Source organism: Nycticebus coucang, chromosome 2 (assembly GCF_027406575.1).
Source record: "Nycticebus coucang isolate mNycCou1 chromosome 2, mNycCou1.pri, whole genome shotgun sequence".
NCBI lineage: Eukaryota > Metazoa > Chordata > Mammalia > Primates > Lorisidae > Nycticebus > Nycticebus coucang.
In genome coordinates, this window is record NC_069781.1 from 1,994,099 (window position 1) to 2,014,342 (window position 20,244).

A 20,244-nucleotide genomic window follows, 5' to 3' on the forward strand; every position below is an offset into this window, starting at 1 on the left:
CCACTGTGTTTGTGTCCCTTTGGGTCCAAGCCTCTCCAAAGACTTACAGAAGCAGCAGAGCCTCTGCCCAGAGGCAAAGCCAAGGAGCGGGAGGAGCGGAGGGCTGCCCGGCAGTGCTGATCCACACGGCCATCTGCACAGCCAGGCCAAGCCCAGGCTTCCTGGAGCCTCTTGCTCTGTACGCGCGCGTGCACACACACACACACACACACGGTCTACACAGCAAACATGGTCTACACAGCACTAACATGGGCGCACACATCTTACAGATATCTCAGAAAGCACTGCTAGGGGCTGTCCCTCGGGGCCAGTGCCGAGAGAGTTGCTAAGGAATCCTGTAGAACCCTCCTGGTGAGCCGGGTGGAGACCAGGTCCACCACCCCCTCCCTTGCCATGCCAGGTGACTCCTTGGCCCCGGGCTGGGCTTGTGTCCAGTGGCTCAGAGGTCCCTCTCCCACCTTTCCTGCCCACCCAAGGAACCCAGCCTGTCCACTGGCCACCATAGGCCTTTTGCCTGGGGGAGGGGCTTCCCTGCTCTCACTCAAAATTTCTCTGGGAACCTGGGTGCTGAGAGGGGTCTCAGCCAAGTGGACTTGGCTGCCCAAGGACACAGCTGAAGGTGAAACAGTGTCCAGGGGGACGTCCAGGTCCACTAAGAGAGGCTGTGGACTTACCTGGCCCTCTGCACCCTCACATCTCTGCACCCCTTCCCAAGGCTCCCTGTGATGGTCTGATGCCTCCTCAAGGGCCATGTTAGCCTGAGACTCTGTGTGCAAATCAGGTTCCAGGAATAGCATGTCTATGGCACCAGCCACCAACAGCCTTGACAGACCCTCTCCAGCCACACAAGCCTCTCTGGATGGAGTCAAGGGCTGTGCCAATGGCCCTGGGAGAACTTTGCGGACACTGCCTGATCCCTCATGCCAGGGGGACCCTGGAAAACCAACCAGTTCACACCGACTGCCTGTAGCCTCACTTCCCCCCAGAGGATGTGACTTAGCCAGCTCGTCCTCAAGGCCCCCACTTTGTCCAGCTGCCCCTAGATTCCCCAATTCCTGGGGTACTGGGGACGGTGCCTCTGGCAGGTCCTCTTCAAACGAGGACAAATCCTCGGTGGTGATGGAGATGTCCTCCTCTTGGGTGCCCAGTAAGCCCCCAGGAAACATGGCCTCCTCGGGTGGGGAGGGGAAGTCTCCAGAGCCTGGGCTAGGGTCTCCCAGGTCACTCTTTGCTTGGGGGGTGGGAGGAGGTGGGGGTAGGTGGGCTTCCCAATGGACGGAGGATGGGAGGTTGAAACTGCTATAGGACAGCACCTTGTCAACGTGAGACAGGATCTCAGCCACACCACCCCCAGCAAGCAGGGAACCAGCTTCCTCCAGGACAGGCGAGGCATCGTTCCCACAGGGCCCAGGTGCCTGGTCCTCAGCTACTAGGGGTGCCAGCCCACTGTGATCCCCAGGAGGGGCCTGCAAGGTTCCAGAGACCTCAGGCCCAGGCATGGCCTGTGGGGGTTTCCTCAGGGGGGATAAGCTGGGGTCTGCACTCGAGGCCCCCTCCGGGTGGCCAGCTGCTGCCCAGGGAGGCAGCATCTCTCCTCCTTTGCACAAATCTGCCTTTGCTGGTGCAGAGGTCCTTGAAGGGAAGGACACATCTAAGTCACCTCTGGGGAAGGTTTTGAATGGAAATGCAGTGCAGGCTGCCTCAGGGGATGTCTGCTTAGCTTTTGCTGTATTTGATCCCCCAGTCAGGCTCTCGTGGGTTCCAGGTGCTTTCTGCCCCTCCCCAGAGCCCAGTGAGGGGAGAGCCACTTGGGGCTTCCCAGCGTCTTCTGGGCCAGATGAGCTGTCTGCCTGCAAGGAGCTCTCAAGGACTGACTCAGCACCCGTGCCGGGTTCCAGCAGGTTCTCATCACTGTCCTCATCCCAGACTTTGCTGGAGGCCTCCGACAGCTCCGACCCTGACCCTTGGGAGGGTACACGCAGGAGAGGCAGTGGGCAGCCTGGCTGTAGGAGGCTTTGCTTTGGCTCCAGGTGGCCCCCACCAGCCAGGTCCTCACAGGCGCCCCGCCTCTGCCCCCCACCTCCAGGAACATCTCGCTGCTGAGGCTCACCCCGGTGCAGCCCCCAGGAAAAAGGTGAGCCAGGCTCTTCCCCGGAGCTCTGAGCAGAGAATTCCCCAGACCTGCTGAGGTCCTCATCCGGGGTATCCTCAGCCTCCAGGCTGGACAGGGAGGCAGAGCTGTCTGAGAGCTGAACCAGAATGGCGGTTGCTTTCTGAAACTCCTGGACAGAGGGGCAGGACTGGCCACTCACAGAGCCTGCCAAGGAGGCCGGAGACCCTGGGCAGGGTTTGGAAGCAGACATGGGGCCCGGGTCCACAGGAGGAGTGGGCCGGGGCAGTGGGCTGCTCTGGCACTGGGCGGGGGGTGCTTCTTCCTCAAGGCCCACAGCAGCTGCGCAAGAGGGCAGGTTTGGAGATGAGCCCATAGCAGTCACACTCTACACCCAAGACCCCCCTACATCCCAGGCCCCAGGCTGGGTAAAACACCCCAACAGTGGCAGGAAAAGTGTCAGTGGTGCCAGCATGTCTCGTCCCTTTGATTCTGACCCAGCAGTCACCCCCATACACCCCACATGGCAGGGTCATGTTCTGGTGGACACTTCCCAGCCTCAAGGATAGTTCAGCACCACAGCTGCCCTTCAAAACTGAGTGGTTTTGGCTCTGCCTGGTTTTGAGAAAGGGACAGTTCCAGTAACCACCTCCGATGTGGCAACCTGGGGGCAGTGCTTCCAGGAGAAGCCTGGCCCTGACCTAGAAGTTGATCTTGGTGGTCCTGAAGCTGGGGAGGAATGGGGCTGAAGAAGGGGGGCATCACCTGGGAAGGTAGCCTGTGAAGTGCCGTCCAGACAGGCAGAGGCGACGCCGGGGTCCTGCAGACAGGCCTCCATCCTGTGAGCACATTTGTGGAGAAGTTCTGGAAAGTGCCCTAGGAGGGAGCCCCTCCTCCTGACCTTCTCCCCAGGGCTCACTGTTGGCAACCCCACAGGGGGTCAGCCAACTCCCACACTCTTGGGAAGCATCCCAGCCAGTGCTCTGCCACCACTGGAGGTGACCTCAGAGCACAGGGTCCTCAGGGGCTTGTCTTTAGGAGCGTCTGGTCTCAGTCCCCATAGGATTAGGGAGGAGATGAGTGGCCACCACTCCCAGAGGGCTTGGAAGGCCACACTCATGGTAGGGCCCAGTGAGACCTTGGGCTGATTCACAGGTCACTTTGTTTCTGAAAGTGGGTCAGAGTCAGGAAGGCCCAGGGGTGGGAGGAACGTAGCTGGGCCAGGCCAGGTCAAGGGTGTGACTTGGCAGCAAGAGGACAGGGAGCCCTGGCTGAACCTGTCTCCACGTCTCTGTGCCCCACCCATGCTCAGGGGCCCCACCAGCTCTGGGCAGCCTGGGCTCTGCACCTCTGATCCTCTGACCACCAGCTCTGTGTTTCCTGGGGCTCCTCCATGGGGTTCTTGGCAAAATCCAGCCCCAACCCCAAATGCTCTCGGCTTGTGCTGCCCTCAACCACCTGCCAGAAACACAACAGAGAAATGATACTGTCATGCTATGGCTCTGCTGGGCCCGGCCGCATCCCTTAGCTATGGGCCACGCCCCTGCACCTGCAGTGACCACAGTTAGGAAATAAAGGTCACCCCTTTGAACAGAGCTGTGGAGAACCCCACTCACCAGACACCCCTCTTCCCTGCAGGCTTAAGAGAGTCTGTAACACACCAGGGCCCTGCTGCCACGGAAAAGACCGTCGCTTTTTATGCCCAAGTGTTGCGTCTTGGGGCAAGACCCAGAGAATCAGGGTGTCTGAGTCATCTGAATATACGGGGAGGGCCTCAGAGGCCCACAAAGCCCTCCCGTGATGGGTGATCCCATCCCCTAGGACCACGCAGCAGGGCCCCATACAGCAAGGCCTGTATGGCCACAGCCCAACTCACACTGGCTCCCTGGGGACCACAAGGCCCCCCTCCATCCTGGGAATGCTGGTTCTGTCCAGCGTGGCTGCCCATCAGAGCCTGGGGCTTCTCTTCTGCTAAGGAGGGGCTGGGCTTGGTCTGAGGGTCTCCTGTAGGGCAAAGGGACTGTCAGCACTAGCAGGCACCGACACAGAGAGCAGAGGGAGTGGCTCCTGAGAATTCTGAAGCCACATGAAAAGATCTTAAAATTCAAAATGGACGTGATGCTTTTTGTAGTATTTGTTTTTGAGACTGAGCTGTCACCCTGGGTAGAGTACCATGGTGTCACAGCTCACAGCAATCTCCAACTCTTGGGCTCAAAGCATTCCTCTTGCCTCAGTTGGGGGTCTTGCTTTTGCTCAGGCTGGTCTCGAACTGGTAAGCTTAAGCTATCCACCTGCCTCGGTCTCCCAGAGTGCTAGGATTACAGACATGATCCACCGCGTGCCTGGGCCTTTTTTTTTTTTTTTTGAAGTTTCTGGCTGGGGCTGGGTTTGAACCCGCCACCTCTGGCATATGGGGCTGGCGCTCTACTCCTTTGAGCCATAGGCACTGTCCGCCCAGCCTTTTTTGTAGTATTTGGTTGGTATCTACAAGGTAGTCTGCTGCCAAAATTATCTGATGTTGGATACTTAGTGATACGCAATCCCAGAAAAAAAAGCTTTTAGAAAAAGTATTTAAATTTAGAGACCTCTTGCCCTACTTTGGGGAAAAACTATCTCATGAGGCTGGGAAACTATCTTCTTCCCACAGGTGGTCCTCCAGCCTGGATGTGTATATGGGGTGTGAGGCTGAGGACAGGCCTCTGATACCAAGTGCCAGTGCTGGCAAGGTCACAACCAGCACAGCTGGGAGGTAAGCAAAGTAGAGACAAAGGGGACGGGGACACCACAGAGCCTCCCCAGGAGCACTGGGCCTGCATATGCATCATAGCACCATCCGCTCTGCTCTGCGACCCAGCAGGTGCAGGGACACGGAGCCCCAAGGCCATCTGGCCTAAGGGAACCTGAGCTGCCTGTCTGAAGCCCAGACATATGGAACCTCTGCCAATGGGAACACCTGCCCTCCAGTCCACGGCCCAGGGTGAAGGCTGAAGTGATGGAAGTCTCCCTAGAAGGAGCTGGGCTACCCCCAGAGAGCTGATAGGGTGTCACCCAGGGAGCCCCGCAAAAGCAGCCTCTTGACCTGAGAGCAGGTAGTGCTGGGGTAAGACAGGTCCAGGGTGAGCCCCTGCTGCTAACAAGCTCTGTGGGCAGGGGCTGGTAGCTGGAGCTCTCTGGGCCTCTGTCCCTGGTCTGCAGGATGGTGTGATGTGGGCATCTATCGGAAAGCAACCAGAGTCCGTGGGTAGAATGCAGGTGCCCAGCTGGCCCAATGGCTGCCACACACAGCTGCAGCAGCAGGGAGCCAGGCCAACAGCCAGGGCAGCTCCAAGCCAAGCAAACATGTGCAGTGGCCACAGAAGCCTGAACAGCAGCCTGTCTGGATCTGAGTCCAGGAGAGGGACTGTCACGGGAATGTGCCTCAGGCAAGGTGATCTGCCTCCCCACACCTTGGGCTTCACTGGAGAGCCCCAATGGCGAGCTTTCGGGGGCCACCCCACCACTGCATGCGGTTCTAACCTCTTCCCACTTCAACTGAGCTGACCAGAGGTTTGCTCTCCTGGACCCTGACTGAGGGAGCCCCAAACTTGGGTGTGAATGCAGCCCTTCATGCTCTGAAGGGTGGACACTGAGGCAGGAACTCCTAGGGCTGGGGGGGGGGACTGTGTGGTGGCATCCTGGGCCCTGTAGCCCTGCGGTTCAGCCCTGAGGCCCTGGAGACACCACAGTAGGCCTCCTCCCACCCCCCTGTAAATCAGGGGCTCAGCTCTCAGTGAGGCCCCAGGAAAATGTGCTATGCACACATTAGCTACCACAATGCTCCAGCAATGCGGGTTTCCAAATACTTTAAACTCTGCTCCAGATAAATGATGTGAAGCTGTGACTAAAACAATCAGAGTGAGCTCTGACTTTTAATTTCCCCACAGAGCTGCCATATCACCTCCCATAAGGAACAGAGCCTGCCAATCTTCGAGCTGTGATTAGGTCTGTGGCCAGCGTGGGGGGCCACTGGGACCCTTCCCCTCTGGTGTTCATGGGTTTCCCCGTCCTTGTCTGGCAGCTGGGCTCCAGCCTGGGATGGAATCCGCTGGCCATGAGGAATGCTTCTGGCAAGATCCGCACGGAGGGTGCCCACGAGCCATTTCCGGGGGGCTTACCTGGGGGCAGCTCCTTCACCTCCTGAGGCCACTGCTGGTCTGTAGAGTGGCTTTCTTCTGCCACCAAGGCCTGGTTGACAAGAGGAGAGATGATGTGGCACAGAGCTGCCTGGGGAGTGGGCACCAAGGGCTAGGAACTGACTGGGAACCTGCCAGGACCCCAAGAACCAAGGAAACAATGGCACCCAGGGTCCCAACCACGATCCAGCTGCAGATGGATGGGGTGGGGTCCCTGAAACAGGCATATGGGGGGAAGGTACCTGAAAGGCTGGGCCTGGCAGCTGCTTGACATCCAGGGAGCTCGTGCACCAAAGAGGGACATGAGGCCACTCCCCAGGCTCTGAAAGACACAGTTCCAAGTTGCCAGCATCAGTCATACCTGCTGTGGGCAGTGCTCCTGGAGTGTCTGAGGGCAGTGGGGCTGCAGTGCTCAGGGCCTGGGGGGAGGGTGCCATCCCATATAGAACTGTCCCTGGAGGGACAGACAGCAAACAAGCCAACCTCATGGGAGACAGGGACAGTGGGGGGGGCCACATGTGGCTTTCTGCCCTACCATGTCCCCTGCCTAGAGGCCCAAGTGCCCAGAGGCTGCTAGCCCTGGGCCTGGGAAGTATGGCAAGCAGCCCTGGCCCAACCTCCCTCCACCCTGGGCCAAGGCTCCAAGCAGAACTGTTGGGCCCCAGTCTGAGGCCTGCCTGGCAGTTCCAAGCAGCTGCCTCATTAAGACCCCTTCAGAAAGCAGGAGAGCCTGTCTGGGTAGCTTCCAGATGGTGGCCCCTCTCTCTGTGTCTTGGGAACTTCAGCTACCACATGCAGGCTGCATGCTCTGCTGTGTTGGGATGCGGAAAAAGGAAGGCCTCAGAGTGCCCCGTCACACATGGGTGTGATAGGCCGGAACACAGGTGTCTGACTCTGAGTCTGATGCTGCCCCAAGGGGCTCACTGAATGAGTGACCATCATCCTGGAGCTGGCCACTGCCATTGCCCTGCCCGGTCACCTCGGCCGATATGGCTGCCACTGTCCACCAGCTGGCCCAGGGTGTTGAGTGTGTCTTGTCCCCACGCCGGCCTTGCAGGCTGCAGGTTACCATCCATGTCTGAAGTTGTCTGTGGGTGTGTCTTGTCCTGCAGCTCAGTGGGCAGCCTGCAAGGTGGTGCTGAGTGGAGGTGACCCCCTTCCCTGACTGCTCCCACCCAGAGTGACCAGCCCCAATCATAACCCTCCACAATGGCCCTGTCCCTGGGAACAACCTCATGGTACATCCAGGGGCAGCTGCAGTCAGCAGCCCAGCAGAGACTGGGTTCTGGCCCTCCTCACCCAGCACTTCCCAAGCAGGGCCTGTTGCCCCTCAGTGGGGCCATTGCTGTGGGGATGACAGTAGCCAGGTACAGTGCTGGGTGTGGTGGTGGGGGGTGACCCTCCAGTGTGTGCTCCCTTGAGACTTCCACACAAGACTGACCACCTGGCCTGGGGTAGCACCATGTCTGTGCATACTGGGCCCCTGCTGGAGTCTCGGGGGTCACGGTGCATCCCCAGACTTACTGCTCACCCTGCTTGCTACCTTGAGCATGATAGCTATTATGCCTATCTCAGGGTGCCATCCGCCTGCCTCCAGCCCTCTAAGCAAACTCTTGGGTACCAAGAGGTGACAGCCCTTTTCAATGGCTCTCTGGATTTGTAATCAATAGCAACATGACTACTGGACCAGGTCATCCCCACTTTTATCTGGGAACTGCTCCAGGACAGCGGCTGAATGGGCCAAGATGGCCCTGCTGTGTTGGGGAAGGGCCACCACTCACTCCTCAAGGAGGGAAGAGCTTCCTGGGCCTGCACTGCCCACTCAGCTTGCTGTCTTGGGGGCTCTGCAGTGACAGTCTGATGGGCTACAGGCCTTGGAGCCAAAGCTCAGAGGAGAGGGAACCTCCTCAGTTCTCAAGGGCCTCCCCAAGAGCTGCTCCAGCAAAGGGAGCCACGAAGCTCTTGGGAGGGGAAAAGCAGCCCCTCCTCCCACAGGCAAGCTTGAGATCAGGTGGCACTGGTCATCAGACCCCTCCCCCTGCTTCATGACAGCCTGGGCAGGACCTTCACCCAATCCCACGTGAGTCCTTTTTGCTGCAAATCAAGGCAAATGGTCACATGGCCAGGCCTCAGAAAAAGCTGGGCCACAGCTGACCAGCAGAAAAGCCCCATACCAGCCCTAGGAGGGGGGCCCAGCAGCTGCACACATGTCACATTGCCTCCGAGCTAGACCCATCCCCCTCTCTGCCCCATGGTGTCCCACAGCAGCCCTGGGAGTCTGGGCCCTTGGCCCCACTTAACAGGTGAGGATATGGGCTCCAAGGGGAGGACCATCCCCAGACCACACCCCAACCCCTACTGCAGAGGGAGTGTGCCAGCAGCTACCAGAGCCCCTCCCAGGGTGCTAGCTCTGGCCTCTGCCCCCAACACAGGGCCGCAGGGTCTCCACAGTGCCCTCAATGTCCCTGCACCTTCCTGAGCAGGGCTGGGGGGGGTGAGCGAGCAGGTGGTCATCCCTGCAGGGGAGGATTCCCTTGGCAGCACCAGAGCCAACTCACTGTGTGGCCTCCAAGCTTGCAGGACTTCTCCAGGGGTGGTGGCTGGTGGGGCTGCCAGGCCTGGGTGGTGTCAGGAAACACGGAGAGTTGGGTGCCAGCCCCTCAGGTTGCTGGCTTTTTCCAGTGCCCTCATCACGGGTGGCCTTGACTTCAGGGCTGGAACACTGTGAGAACCAGCATGGTGTGAGCCTGGTGTGGCCACCCCTGGCCTAGCTCTTCTTCAGAAAGAGTGGAGGCCTTCATGTGGCCATGCCCATAGCAGGGTGGCCTGAAGCACCTGGTCTGTGTGCTCCTACCAGTGGGCACAGACATCCCATTCTGCCAAGGGCCTGCTCCCCTGCGGACAGGTGCAGGCGAGAGTCTCAGCTCTGAGACTGGGTCGCTTGGGTCCCTCTCCTGCAGGCCAGCCTGGGCCAGGTGCCTCAGAGAGCCCAGTTCATCCAATCCTCATTTCCACCCCTCAAGTGAGACCACTGTCACCCCCAGCTTAGAGATGCTCAGACAGGGAGGCCCACAGCTCCCTGGGGACAGTGTCCCACCCCTTGTTCACATAGCCTCTCCTGGGCCTCCGGCCAGCAGGAAAGGAAGCAAGAACGCCCTTCCCAGGATGCCATTGTTGTTTGGGGTCCCCAAGGCGCTGGCCTCCCTGAGGACCCCCAGGTCACACTCTCCTTCCCACCTCAGGCCCATAGAGACCCCCGACTCACCCACACCTCCACCAGTGCCCCTAGCTGGCCTCCCCTCCTTCCCACGGGGCTCCCCACCTCCACCAGGGCCTTTTTTCACACTCCCTGGGCCTGGACCACCTTCCACGACCACTGAAGTCTGGCTCTGTCCCAGGACCCAGACAGACCCCCTCCTGCCCTCCACCTGCACCCCCAGCAGGTCCCTCTACCTGATTTTATACCCACCTGGAGCAGCCTGGGCGTGGCCTGCAGCTCCTGCCGCAGCTGGCCTAGTGTCCTCTGCACAGCAAGGACAGCCTTCTGATGCTGCAAGAGCAGCTTCCGATCTCGGTGTGTGAACAGCTGCACATTCCTCAGGTGCCGGATCTCCCTCTGAACCAGCCGAGAGAGGAGATGGCAGGTTAACCCCTGGCCCACCAGCTCACACGGGGTGAGAAAAGGCCATTGGATGTGAAGGGGTGTGTGAGGACCAAAGCTTTCGCACTGTGCCCTCTGCCCACTCTCATGCTCAGCCCAGGAGGCCCCCTTGGGCTTCATGTGGCAGCATCCACACCAGAGCGGGTCATTTTTGGGGTACTTTACTGCCTTATCTAAGGTCTTGAAAACACCTGTTATCGGTCCGGTCAGTACATTCTGCTTCTCTGGGTTTGCTCAAAGAGGCACCAGCAGGAGACAGGAAAGAGGGTGGGGTGCTCACTCCCCGAGTGCCCTCCAGGTTCTGGGTACCGCCCCTACCTCTGTAATTCGTCCCTTTATTGAGCCATCCTAGGCTGCTCCCTGAGGCACTGCCCCTGAGCCCAGTCACTTTACACGGAGCACATACTCAGGCCTTTACCTGCCAGGTGGTCTTCTAGGCTGGACAGGAAACTGAGGTGAACCAGAGCAAGGTCTCTCCTCCAGGCCCCGGTGGTCAGAGGCCCAACCCCCAGAACCCAGTGCAGTGTCTCTACTCCTTACAACACTCAGCCCTACCCAATGGTGGTGCCCCTGCCACCCTTCTGGCCAGTGCTCCCCAGGCAGGACCTGCTCTGCCAGGACCTTGTTGCCTCATGACAACTTGACCCCTCCAAGCCCTTTTTGTGTCCCATGGGCAGGCTGTTCCTTGTAGTGTCACTTGTGTTCCTCTTGCATATTTCCACGTGGACAGGTGCCTCAGAGAGCCCAGTTCATCCAACCCTCATTTCCACCCCTCAAGTGAGACCACTGTCACCCCAGCTTAGAGATGCTCAGACAGGGAGGCCCACAGCTCCCTGTGGATCTGCAGCCTGGGCCTGCAGCCTGGGCCTTCACCTGCTGCTCCCTGCCTGGAATGCCCCCCACCCCCACCCAAGTCCCAGCACACACAGGATGGGGGTCCTGCACCCCCAAGCCTCAGACTCTTCACCCGCACCCAGCGTGTCAACACCAGCCCTGGCCCCACGGCCCCAACTAGTGAGGGCCTGTGGTGAAGAGGTTGCAGGTCCTCATCCTGGGTCCCAAGGTTCTGCCCACACCCTCCCTCTATGCTGCCTGCATAGCCCTGACTCCCCGCCATCCCCCTGCTACATGTGTGCCCCACACCAACTCTCCCCAGGGGTCTGCTTCCTCCTGGCCTGGAGGTGACATCGGGTCAGGCAGAATCAGCAGCTGATGGATACCCCTCTTTAGCAGGCATCCTGGGATTATTCTGCTTGACCCCCAGCCCTGAGTGCACACACTGTGATTCTCCCGGTCTCCACCTGCGGAAACCACTCTCACAGTAACTGGGAAAGCTCACCCTGGGTAAATTTGGCTGCCCTGTGCCCTCTGCTATTTTCCCCTCCCAGTGAGGAAAGAGCAATTTCCCTGAGGCCACACCCAGCAAGAGGCTGAGTTTGGCCTGGAGCCAGGATCACAGGGCCACAGGGCCACATTCGACCCTGGCCATGAAGCCTTCTCAGCCCCTACATAACTCCTGTGAACCGCCAGGTACTGTGTGACCCTGGAGCCTGGCAGGCTTATCAATTCACTGTCTCCAGCCCAAGCCAACAGCAGCCCTTACCTGCTCCTTCTCAAACTTGCTGAGAGCTTGCTGCTGCTTCTCTGACAGGGTGGCCAGCATGGCTTTGTCTCCCTTGCTGCCCAAACACCTGGGGGGAAGTGGCAAGACCACCATCAATCGTGAGAGTCCCCACAAGAGATGTGAAGTGTCCCAGACACAGCATGCCCCCATGAGGTACAGCACTGGGGAGGAGTAGTCTTGCGTGCACAGGCTGAGGGCCTGGGGTGGCTAGCAGCCCCAGCCCAGGATGTCACTCTTCCCACCCCCCCGACCATTTTGGGGCCTCAGAGACAAAGATTGGCAGGGAGCAGCCCCTGGGTCCTCTGGGGTGCAGAGGCAGGGGCATCCACACGGCGCCCTCCTGCCATCCCCTGCCTGGCTTATGCTGCCCAGAGGATGTTAGTCAGAGTGGCCCTTCCGCAGGCCACTTTGGGGGCATCAAGGGCCTTCCTTCCCCTCTGTGTATCTACCCTAAGGAAATCCTCTCCCTGGATGCTCAGGGCCATCTCGGGGAGACAACTGATGCCCTAGACAGGCCCTCCCTTCGTGTTACAAGGTATGGAGTGACCTGAAAAGTTTTCCTGAATTTTCAACAAAATCTCAAATCAAAACGGTACATGCAGCCTGTCTAACGTTTCAGTAGCCACGTGTACACACCGCCCTCAAAAACAGGCAGCAAGGGGCGGCGCCTGTGGCTCAAAGGGGTAGGGCCCCGCCCCGTATGCAGGAGGTGACAGGTTCAAACCCAGCCGCTGCCAAAAAAAAAAAAAGCAAAAAAACAGCCGGCAGGATACCTTGGAAAACGCGAGTAAATTATCTTAGAGGTGTGGGACTGGGGGCAGCTATATTTTGTTTGGTTTGGGGCATTTTGCTACTGCCTTAGCTTAGTTTCTGCAAACAGCTATTACTAGTTCAATAGGAACATTTTGTTCACCAGACGCTGTCAGGGGTGGGCGGATGGGCGAGGGGAGAAAGGAGAAGGGGCCGGCGCCGCGCATGCGCTCACCCACGCTGATGTTCCAGCCAGACCAGCTCAGTGCGGGTCTTCTCCTCCAGCGCCATCTCGCGCAGGCGCAGCAGCGCGGCCTGGTGCCGCGAGTGCAGCTCCTCCTCCCGCAAGCTCTGCTCCAGCATCTGCAGCTTGAAGCCATTAGAGGCTCCGGAAGTTCCCGGCTGGGGGTTTGGGAGCCTCTCGGGGCTCCACTGGGATGGGCAGACCAACGGAGCCGCGTCACTGCCAAGTGTCCAGGCCGTTCCAGAGACTGGCCTCTCGGGGCTCCACTGGGATGGGCAGACCGACGGAGCCGCGTCACTGCCAAGTGTCCAGGCCGTTCCAGAGACTGGCCTCTCGTGGTCCCACCTCATCTGGGTGGAACGCCGTCTATCCCTGGGGAAGAGGCCACCGCCTCCCGGAAGCCCTCCCAGACTGCCTGCCTCACTCGTCCCTATGCCTTGCCCACCTTCCCTGTGCGGCGTGTCCCACTCCCATGTGAGCTCCCTAAGGGAAGCTGGGGTCCTCACCATATTGGCCTCACTCCCAGCCGTGATCCATGTATTTTTTTGTGCCCTAGTAGGTTCCAGAAAGGCCTGGTCACCTGCCCTGAAATGTGGGCCAGGCTGCCTGAAGTACAATGCCTGCCTTCCCCTATTACCCAGGGATGGTAAGGTAGCTGTTGGCTGGAGGGTGGGTGATGTGTTGGCAGCACCCACAGTGGAGACACCCTAGGTGCAGCCCCAGGAGAGGCAGACCTGGACACCTGACTGCCCATGCAGTGGAGGGAGAATTAAGGTCTGAGGCCTGCTGACAGTGTGCCATACTGGACCCCGAAATCGTGCCCCTTCCCCCCAGGGGACTTCTCCCTGTACCTGGTGGGTAGTGTTGTCCGGAGGGCAGAGCTTGGCCTGGGGCAGCGGGGAGGGGGCTTGGTCAGGCCTCCCCAGCTCTGAGGACAGAGAGCAGGCCATGGTCAGGTTATGTGGTGGTCTGAGTGCCCCCGTATCCACAAGCCTTTCCTAAAGGAATGCCTCACAAAAGTAAGATGTCAGTTTAATGCCCCCACCCCTGACTCACAGTACCAGATCTTCATAAGGCCACACGAGAGGGAAAAGGCTCCTTTTTCCAGATGTGAAGTTCCAGTGTGTGACACCCACTGATCAAGTGAAAGACCAGACCAAAAGTAATAGGGAGCTCAGGGATGACAGCCCAGCTGCTCTGCTTGCACAGAAGGGGAGACTGAGCACAGACAGAAGAATGGCTGTGTAAGGGCAGCACCAAGAAGGTGGCAGGGTGACAGCAGAGCCCAGATTCCCAGCTTGAGCAGCCATCTTGCTGCTGACCACCCTCTCATTCTGGGTGTGATGGGAAAAGGAGGCCTATACTATCAAAGGGATTGGAATCACGCCCTACAAAGAGAGAGTAAAAGGGACTGGATTTTGGATTTGTCATCCCATCTGAAACAACTAAAAAAATTATATGGGGTGGTGCCCGTGGCTCAAAGAGTAGGGCGCCGGCCCCATATACCAGGGGCGGCGGGTTCAAGCCCGGCCCTGGTCAAAACTGCAAAAAAAAAAAAAAAAAAATTATATGCATCTATGAGGGTGCCACACACATTTTAAGAAAGAAAAAGCTATTAAATTTGTAATGCTCAAGTCAGGTTCAACTTTTTGCAATTACAAGAGATAAAAGATAATAGACAAGATAACCAACATTATGAGTATATATTAAATATTATCATTTTAATACAGACTCCACCTAACATAAAAGCAATTGGATGGGCCCTGTGGCTCATGCCTATAATCCCAGTGCTCTAGGAAGCTGAGATAGAGGATCACTTGAGGCCAGGAATTCAAGACCTGCCTGAGAAACATAGCAAGACCCTCATCCGTACAAAAAGGTGTACATCTGTCATCCTAGCTGCTCAGAAGGCTGAGATGGGAGGATCATTTGAGCCCAGGAGTTCAAGGCTGTAGTGAGCTGTGATCTTACCACCACACTCTAGCCTGGGTGACAGAGTGAGACCCTGTCTCAAAAAATAATAATAATAATGACAAACTATAAATGGAAGACCTGAAAGGCTCAAATTACTTCCAGATAACTGCATTCTAGAACAAAACTTAAGAATGTTGGGCGGCGCCTATGGCTCAGTGGGTAGGGCGCCGGCCCCATATACCGAGGGTGGTGGGTTCAAACCCGGCCCCGGCTGAACTGCAAAACCAAAAAAAAAAATAGCTGGGCGTTGTGGCGGGCTCCTGTAGTCCCAGCTACTCGGGAGGCTGAGGCAAGAGAATCGCTTGAGCCCAGGAGTTGGAGGTTGCTGTGAGCTGTGTGATGCCACGGCACTCTACTGAGGGTGATAAAGTGAGACTCTGTCTCTACAAAAAAAAAAAAAAAAAGAATGTTTATAGGAGGATAGGCGCCCATTGCTCAGTGGTTAGGGCGCCGGCCACATATACCAGGGCTGGCAGGTTTGAACTCAGCCCCAGCCTGCCAAACAACAATGACAACTACAACAACAACAAAAAATAGCTGGGTGTTGTGGCGGGCGCCTGTAGTCCCAGCTACTTGGGAGACTGAGGTAAGAGAATCTCTTAAGCCCAAGAGTTGGAGGTTGATGTGAGCTGTGACACCACAGCACTCTACCAAGGGTGACATAGTGAGACTCTGTCTCAAAAAAAAAAAAATGTTGATAGGAATACAAAAATATCTAGCACACAACAAGGTAAAATTCATGATGTCCAGAAGGTATGCAAATAAATCAGAAAACATCATCCCTAGGAGGGGAAATAGTTAAAAACTGACCCACCCTTGACATAGGTGTTAGAATTAACAGAGAAGAACATAAAAACTTTTATAACTATATTTTGTTTAAAAAGTTAAATAGAATCAGGGAAGAGATAAAAAGAAAAGCTTCAAATAAAACTTTTAGAGATGAAAACTAAACCACCTGAGATGAAAAACATAAACACACTGGGCAGGGATTCATGTCAGATTGGACATTAGCAAAGAGATTAATGATTGTGAAACAGCAATAGAAACTACCCAAAAGGAAACAGAAAGGAAAAAAAGAATAAAAAGAGCTTTAGTGAGCTTGCAACCTCAAGTAGCCTCATCTACAGGTAACTGGAGTGCCTGAAGGAGAGAAGAAAAAGGAGCAAAAAAGTGTTTGAAGAAATAGTGGCTTTTTCCAAATTTAAAGACGATAAATCTACGGGTCTAAGACTCTTAACCAAACCCCAAGAACAAGAAACATGAAAAATTATATCAAAGTATATTATAATCAAATTTCTGAAAACCAGTAACAAAGAGAAAGTCTTCAAAGCATCCAGAGAAGGGCAGCACCTGTGGCTCAGTGGGTAGGGCACTGGCCCCGTATACCAAGGGTGGTGGGTTCAAACCTAACCCCAGCCGAACTGCAACAAAAAATAGCCAGGTGCTGTGGCGGGTGCCTGTAGTCCCAGTTACTGGGGAGGCTGAGGCAAGAGAATCGCCTAAGCCCAAGAGCTAGAGGTTGCTGTGAGCTGTGACAGCACAGCACTCTACTGAGGGCAACAAAGAGAGACTCTCAAAAAAAAAAAAAATCCAGAGAAGAAAGATGCAATTATGGACAGAAGAATAAAGAGTGAAAGCAGCTTTCTTGCTAGAAACAATGCAAGCAAAAAGATGATATGTACGGATACGTCTGTAAGTACCAAAAGAAAAAAATGAATTCCATATTCAGCAAAGTACATGTCAAAAAACAAAGCTGAAATGAAAATGTCGTTAGACACGAGGCCAAAAGACGGTCACAGGCAGATACACATTACCAGAAATATTAAAAGAAGTCCTTCGGGCAGAAGGAAAACGATGCTAATTAGAAATCTAGATTAGTGAAAACTACCAGAAAAATTAAAAATACCAGAAATGATAAAATGGTGACTATATGGAGATATAAATATAGATAAAAGACTTATAACAAGATAACAGACTGTTTAACAAAATACTAGCAATGCATCGTAAAGTTTGTAAAACACTGAAAATAAAATGCTTAACAAGGAAAGGTGGCAGGAAGTAGTGGAATGTCACTGGGACACAGACTGTGCGCGGCTATCCACCCTACCACAGCCAGTAAAATGCAGATTTATAGCTCACACACCAACACTGGAGGTATATGGAATCCAAAAAATATCGTTTAATCCAAAAGGGGCAGAAAAAAATAAAAGACAAGTGGAACAAAACAAAAATGAGACAATAAACACCACTAACCACATCAGAAATCACATTCAGTGTAAGTACCCCAATTCAAAGGCAAAGGTTGCCAGATGGAATTGTTTTAGAAAGCAAGATCCAACTAGAGGCTGCCTATAAGAAACACACTTGAAATACTAAGAGGCAAACACAATGAAAGTAAAGAGGATGGGAAAGGAGACACCTCGTAATGCTAGGTAAAAGACAGCCTGTACAGCTCTTACAGTATTGGACAAACTAGACTTCAGAGCAAAGCAAATTGCCGGGTAACAAGGGTCCAGTTCACCAAGAGCACATTGTAATCCTGAACATGTGCCTGATACCAGAGCCACCAAATACACGAAGCAAAAGTGAACAGAGTTGCAAAGAGAACAGCATGGGCCCAGGTTACAGGTGGGTGTTCCAGAGCCCCCCTGTTAATAACAGGGCAGCAGGCAGGAGGCCCCCAAGCTGTAGCAGGTTGGAACAGCACAATCTAACTGACTTTACAGAAGATGCCACCTAACACCAGGACATCCGTTCTCGTCAAGAGCTCCCAAAACATCTGCCAGCGTGGACTATATTCCAGCTAAAACCCAAGTCTCAACATCATTCAAATCAGACAAATAGGCTTTATGGCCACGATGAGATTAAACGAGAAGCAGATACCAGGGGCCCCACGGAGCAACTCCGTCAGGCTGGCGGGATGCCCCACATGCTGTGACCACTCCAAGGGCTGCGAGCCCCTCTCAGAGGCTTCACCACCCTGCCCCACGCACAGAGCGTTGTTTGCCAACACAAGTTACACAGGGAGGGGAGTTTGGACTCAATGTTCTCTAGGCCCACACGTGAGAGGTCACCAGGAAAAGCCACCCAAAGGGAGAGAGGGGGCAGGTTGGCAGGCCTGGAAAGAGGCAGAGTCTCCATTCCCCAAGAGGCCGAGTTAGGCTGTAACCAGGCTTTGGAGAGATGGAAGCAACCACCCTGGAGGCCAGCAGGAGTGGGGCAGAGGAGCAGAGAACTTACCTGTCCCAGAGCAGGGCCAACAGCCTGTGACTACTTGCCAGGAACCCTGCAAGGCTGAGGTTGTAATCCCACACCCTTTCCCACTTGCCTCAGCCCTCTCCCTTGCTGTTGGACCACTCATCTAGCGTCACCTTCCCCCAGTGTATGTGGGTGGAGATGGGCACCTCGTGTCCCTTGCTGTCTGACCTAATTACCCCAGGCTCAGTGAGTGCCAGAGTGGGTGCTGCTCCCTGGTTAATCTCACAGGCTCTAGCATCAGATAGATTTGGTTTAAATACCAATTCTGCCAATCCTTCTGGGCCTCTCTACTGTGTGCCTGACCCAGACACACCCTTGCTCAGGGTACACATTGGCCAGGCGCTCTGCCTGCTGCTGGGCATAGGGAGGCGGGGAGCTCAGGGTGTTCTCACCTGCAGCGGCTGACCCGCCAACCACACTCTCCCATCCTTCCTTGGGACCCTCTGAAGGCACAGCAGTGTCTGTGCCCAGGGGTGTGTGTGATCTGGTGAGAAAATGCACTGGACATAGTGCCTGCAGTGCCCACACCTGGTGTTGTACCCAGACATCCCTCTGCCACCCTCTCCTAGGTTGCGAGGGGTGGCTGGCCCCAGCCTCTGACCTCACCTGGGTCTGGCTGTCACGGGCCTCCAAGAGGTTGTGCTCAGTGCTAGGTCCCCACAAGTTGGCAGCTGCTCCAACTTTGAAGCCGATTCTGGTCTGGAATGGGTCAAGTGTTTCTCCATCAGCTGCTGTGAGGACAGGGAGGAGGCCTGTGCTGTGGACACCTGGCAGGCGGTGTCACAACCACTGGGCCAAGCCAGGCTCCCAGGGAGGAATCTGATGTCGGGCAAGTCTCCAACCTCAGGGCCTTGTTTGCCCATCTTCCAGATGGGGCCAACAGCCCCTCCCCGCTTCCCAGAGAGGGCTGGATGCAGCATGGGCGGGAGGGTGGCAGGTGCCCAGCAGACATGGAGGGAGGCCAGGGCTACAGCGTGGGGCTGGGAGTGGGATAGCTTAGAGGTTGGCTGCAAAGAGGAACCTGGGAAGGAACCCCAGCTTTTGGGCCCAACTGTGGCTCAGACGCCTGGCAGGAACAGGGCCAGGGTCCTGAGCCCCAGAGGGAGCAGGAAGGAGAAGGGGAAAGAGGGACCAGGCCGGGTGTGTCTGTGCCACTGTGGGTCTAGGGTGTCTGTGTGTGTGACCCTCAGGAGCACATGCACTTGTTCATGTTCCCTCTGGGTCCCCTACTGTCCTGGGAGCATCCCTAACACATCCCACCAACGGTCACAGGCTACAGACACAGGGGAGAAGACAACACTTTCCAGAAGGACCGTCACATCCAGCCAGCTCACAGCCACCAACCTCCAGGCCTGGGTGCCATCTTCCCCTTTGTGGGGGCAGATACAAGGCTGCCCCGACTTGGAGCAGAGCTGCCCCAAGGCGAGAGCTGCCTGTTCAACAGGGTCAAACGGGGCTGGCTCAGGAAGGCTGGGTAGAGGCAGGCTAGGGAGACGCCAGGCCCCTTCCTTTCCCCTGAGGAACTGCAGGCTGTGGTTTGGTGCCAAAAAAGCCAGGGTCACAGTTATCTGTGACCCAGCACTGATCCTAGGCAGGTGCACCTCCAGTGCAGGTGACCCCAGGACACTGGTGGCCCAAATGTCCTGTCTCTACTCTGAGCTTTGCCTGTCATGCTGGTCTCTGGCACACTGCTTTTGGTGAGGGCAGGGCCCACGGTCCCCCGACGGCATGTTTGCCATCCCTCCCAGGCCTGGTCCTTTCCACCCAACCTCCCACAGGCAGGGGGTAGGGATGCCCCTCAGGGATGTCTGCTGACCTCCAGCTGGCGTCTGAAAAGCAGCCTGTCCAGGACCGTCTGCATCTCCAGTGCCTCCAGCTCTGTCCGCTGCCGCAGAAGGGCCAGTGCCTTCCCCTGCTTCTGCTGGGACATCTGCAGCGAGAGCCCACGTCTCAGCATCCCCAGTGTCACAGAGGGCCACCCTCGGCTGGCCCAACATTCTGTCCTGCTCGGGGCTTCCCAGCTGGGAGGGCCTTCCCCTCCTCTGAGCTCCCCCTCCCGTTTCTCAGTTGTATAACCCTGTGAGTTGGAGACTCTTCTACTCAGCCTCAGGGGGACAATGCTGCTTCCAGCTGACCCCCAATAGAAGAGGCCTAAAGGGGACGCAGGTGTCACTGGCCTGGGACACACCTTCAGTGACTCAAGAAAGGTCAAGGACTTCCGCTGGAGATCAGTAAGGTGTCCAGCACATGGGTCTCCAGGATGAGGCTCTCCAGGCTCATTCTGACCTACAGTACCATGGAGAGGGGGCAGCTGAGTGGCCTGGGGATTCCTGGCCTCCCCTTGCAGAAGGTTCACATAGCTTCCTGACCTGCAAAGAAACTGAAGTACAGAGGCAAGGTGTGGAGGCACCTGGCCGGCTAGCACCGACTACATCAAGAGCCCATCCAAGG

General features: G+C 56.3%; 1 protein-coding gene across 1 annotated transcript in view; it reads right to left on the reverse strand.

Moving 5' to 3' along the window:
• Positions 1 to 229: 229 nt before the first annotated feature.
• The window catches only part of CCDC187 (coiled-coil domain containing 187), a 40,819-nt gene continuing 20,804 nt past the window's right edge, over positions 230 to 20,244 (reverse strand). Inside the window, exons 12-27 of the mRNA XM_053573833.1 lie at positions 19,982 to 20,079; positions 19,610 to 19,723; positions 18,400 to 18,524; positions 18,186 to 18,277; positions 13,413 to 13,489; positions 12,553 to 12,680; positions 11,547 to 11,634; positions 9,752 to 9,898; positions 8,841 to 9,004; positions 7,262 to 7,407; positions 6,525 to 6,604; positions 6,265 to 6,334; positions 3,987 to 4,114; positions 3,459 to 3,568; positions 2,876 to 2,949; positions 230 to 2,452 (exon numbers count right to left, since the gene is read on the reverse strand). Coding sequence (XP_053429808.1) covers positions 288 to 2,452; positions 2,876 to 2,949; positions 3,459 to 3,568; positions 3,987 to 4,114; positions 6,265 to 6,334; positions 6,525 to 6,604; positions 7,262 to 7,407; positions 8,841 to 9,004; positions 9,752 to 9,898; positions 11,547 to 11,634; positions 12,553 to 12,680; positions 13,413 to 13,489; positions 18,186 to 18,277; positions 18,400 to 18,524; positions 19,610 to 19,723; positions 19,982 to 20,079 — 3,806 coding nt within the window. The 3' untranslated portion in view covers positions 230 to 287. The remainder of the gene's footprint in view (positions 2,453 to 2,875; positions 2,950 to 3,458; positions 3,569 to 3,986; positions 4,115 to 6,264; positions 6,335 to 6,524; positions 6,605 to 7,261; positions 7,408 to 8,840; positions 9,005 to 9,751; positions 9,899 to 11,546; positions 11,635 to 12,552; positions 12,681 to 13,412; positions 13,490 to 18,185; positions 18,278 to 18,399; positions 18,525 to 19,609; positions 19,724 to 19,981; positions 20,080 to 20,244) is intronic.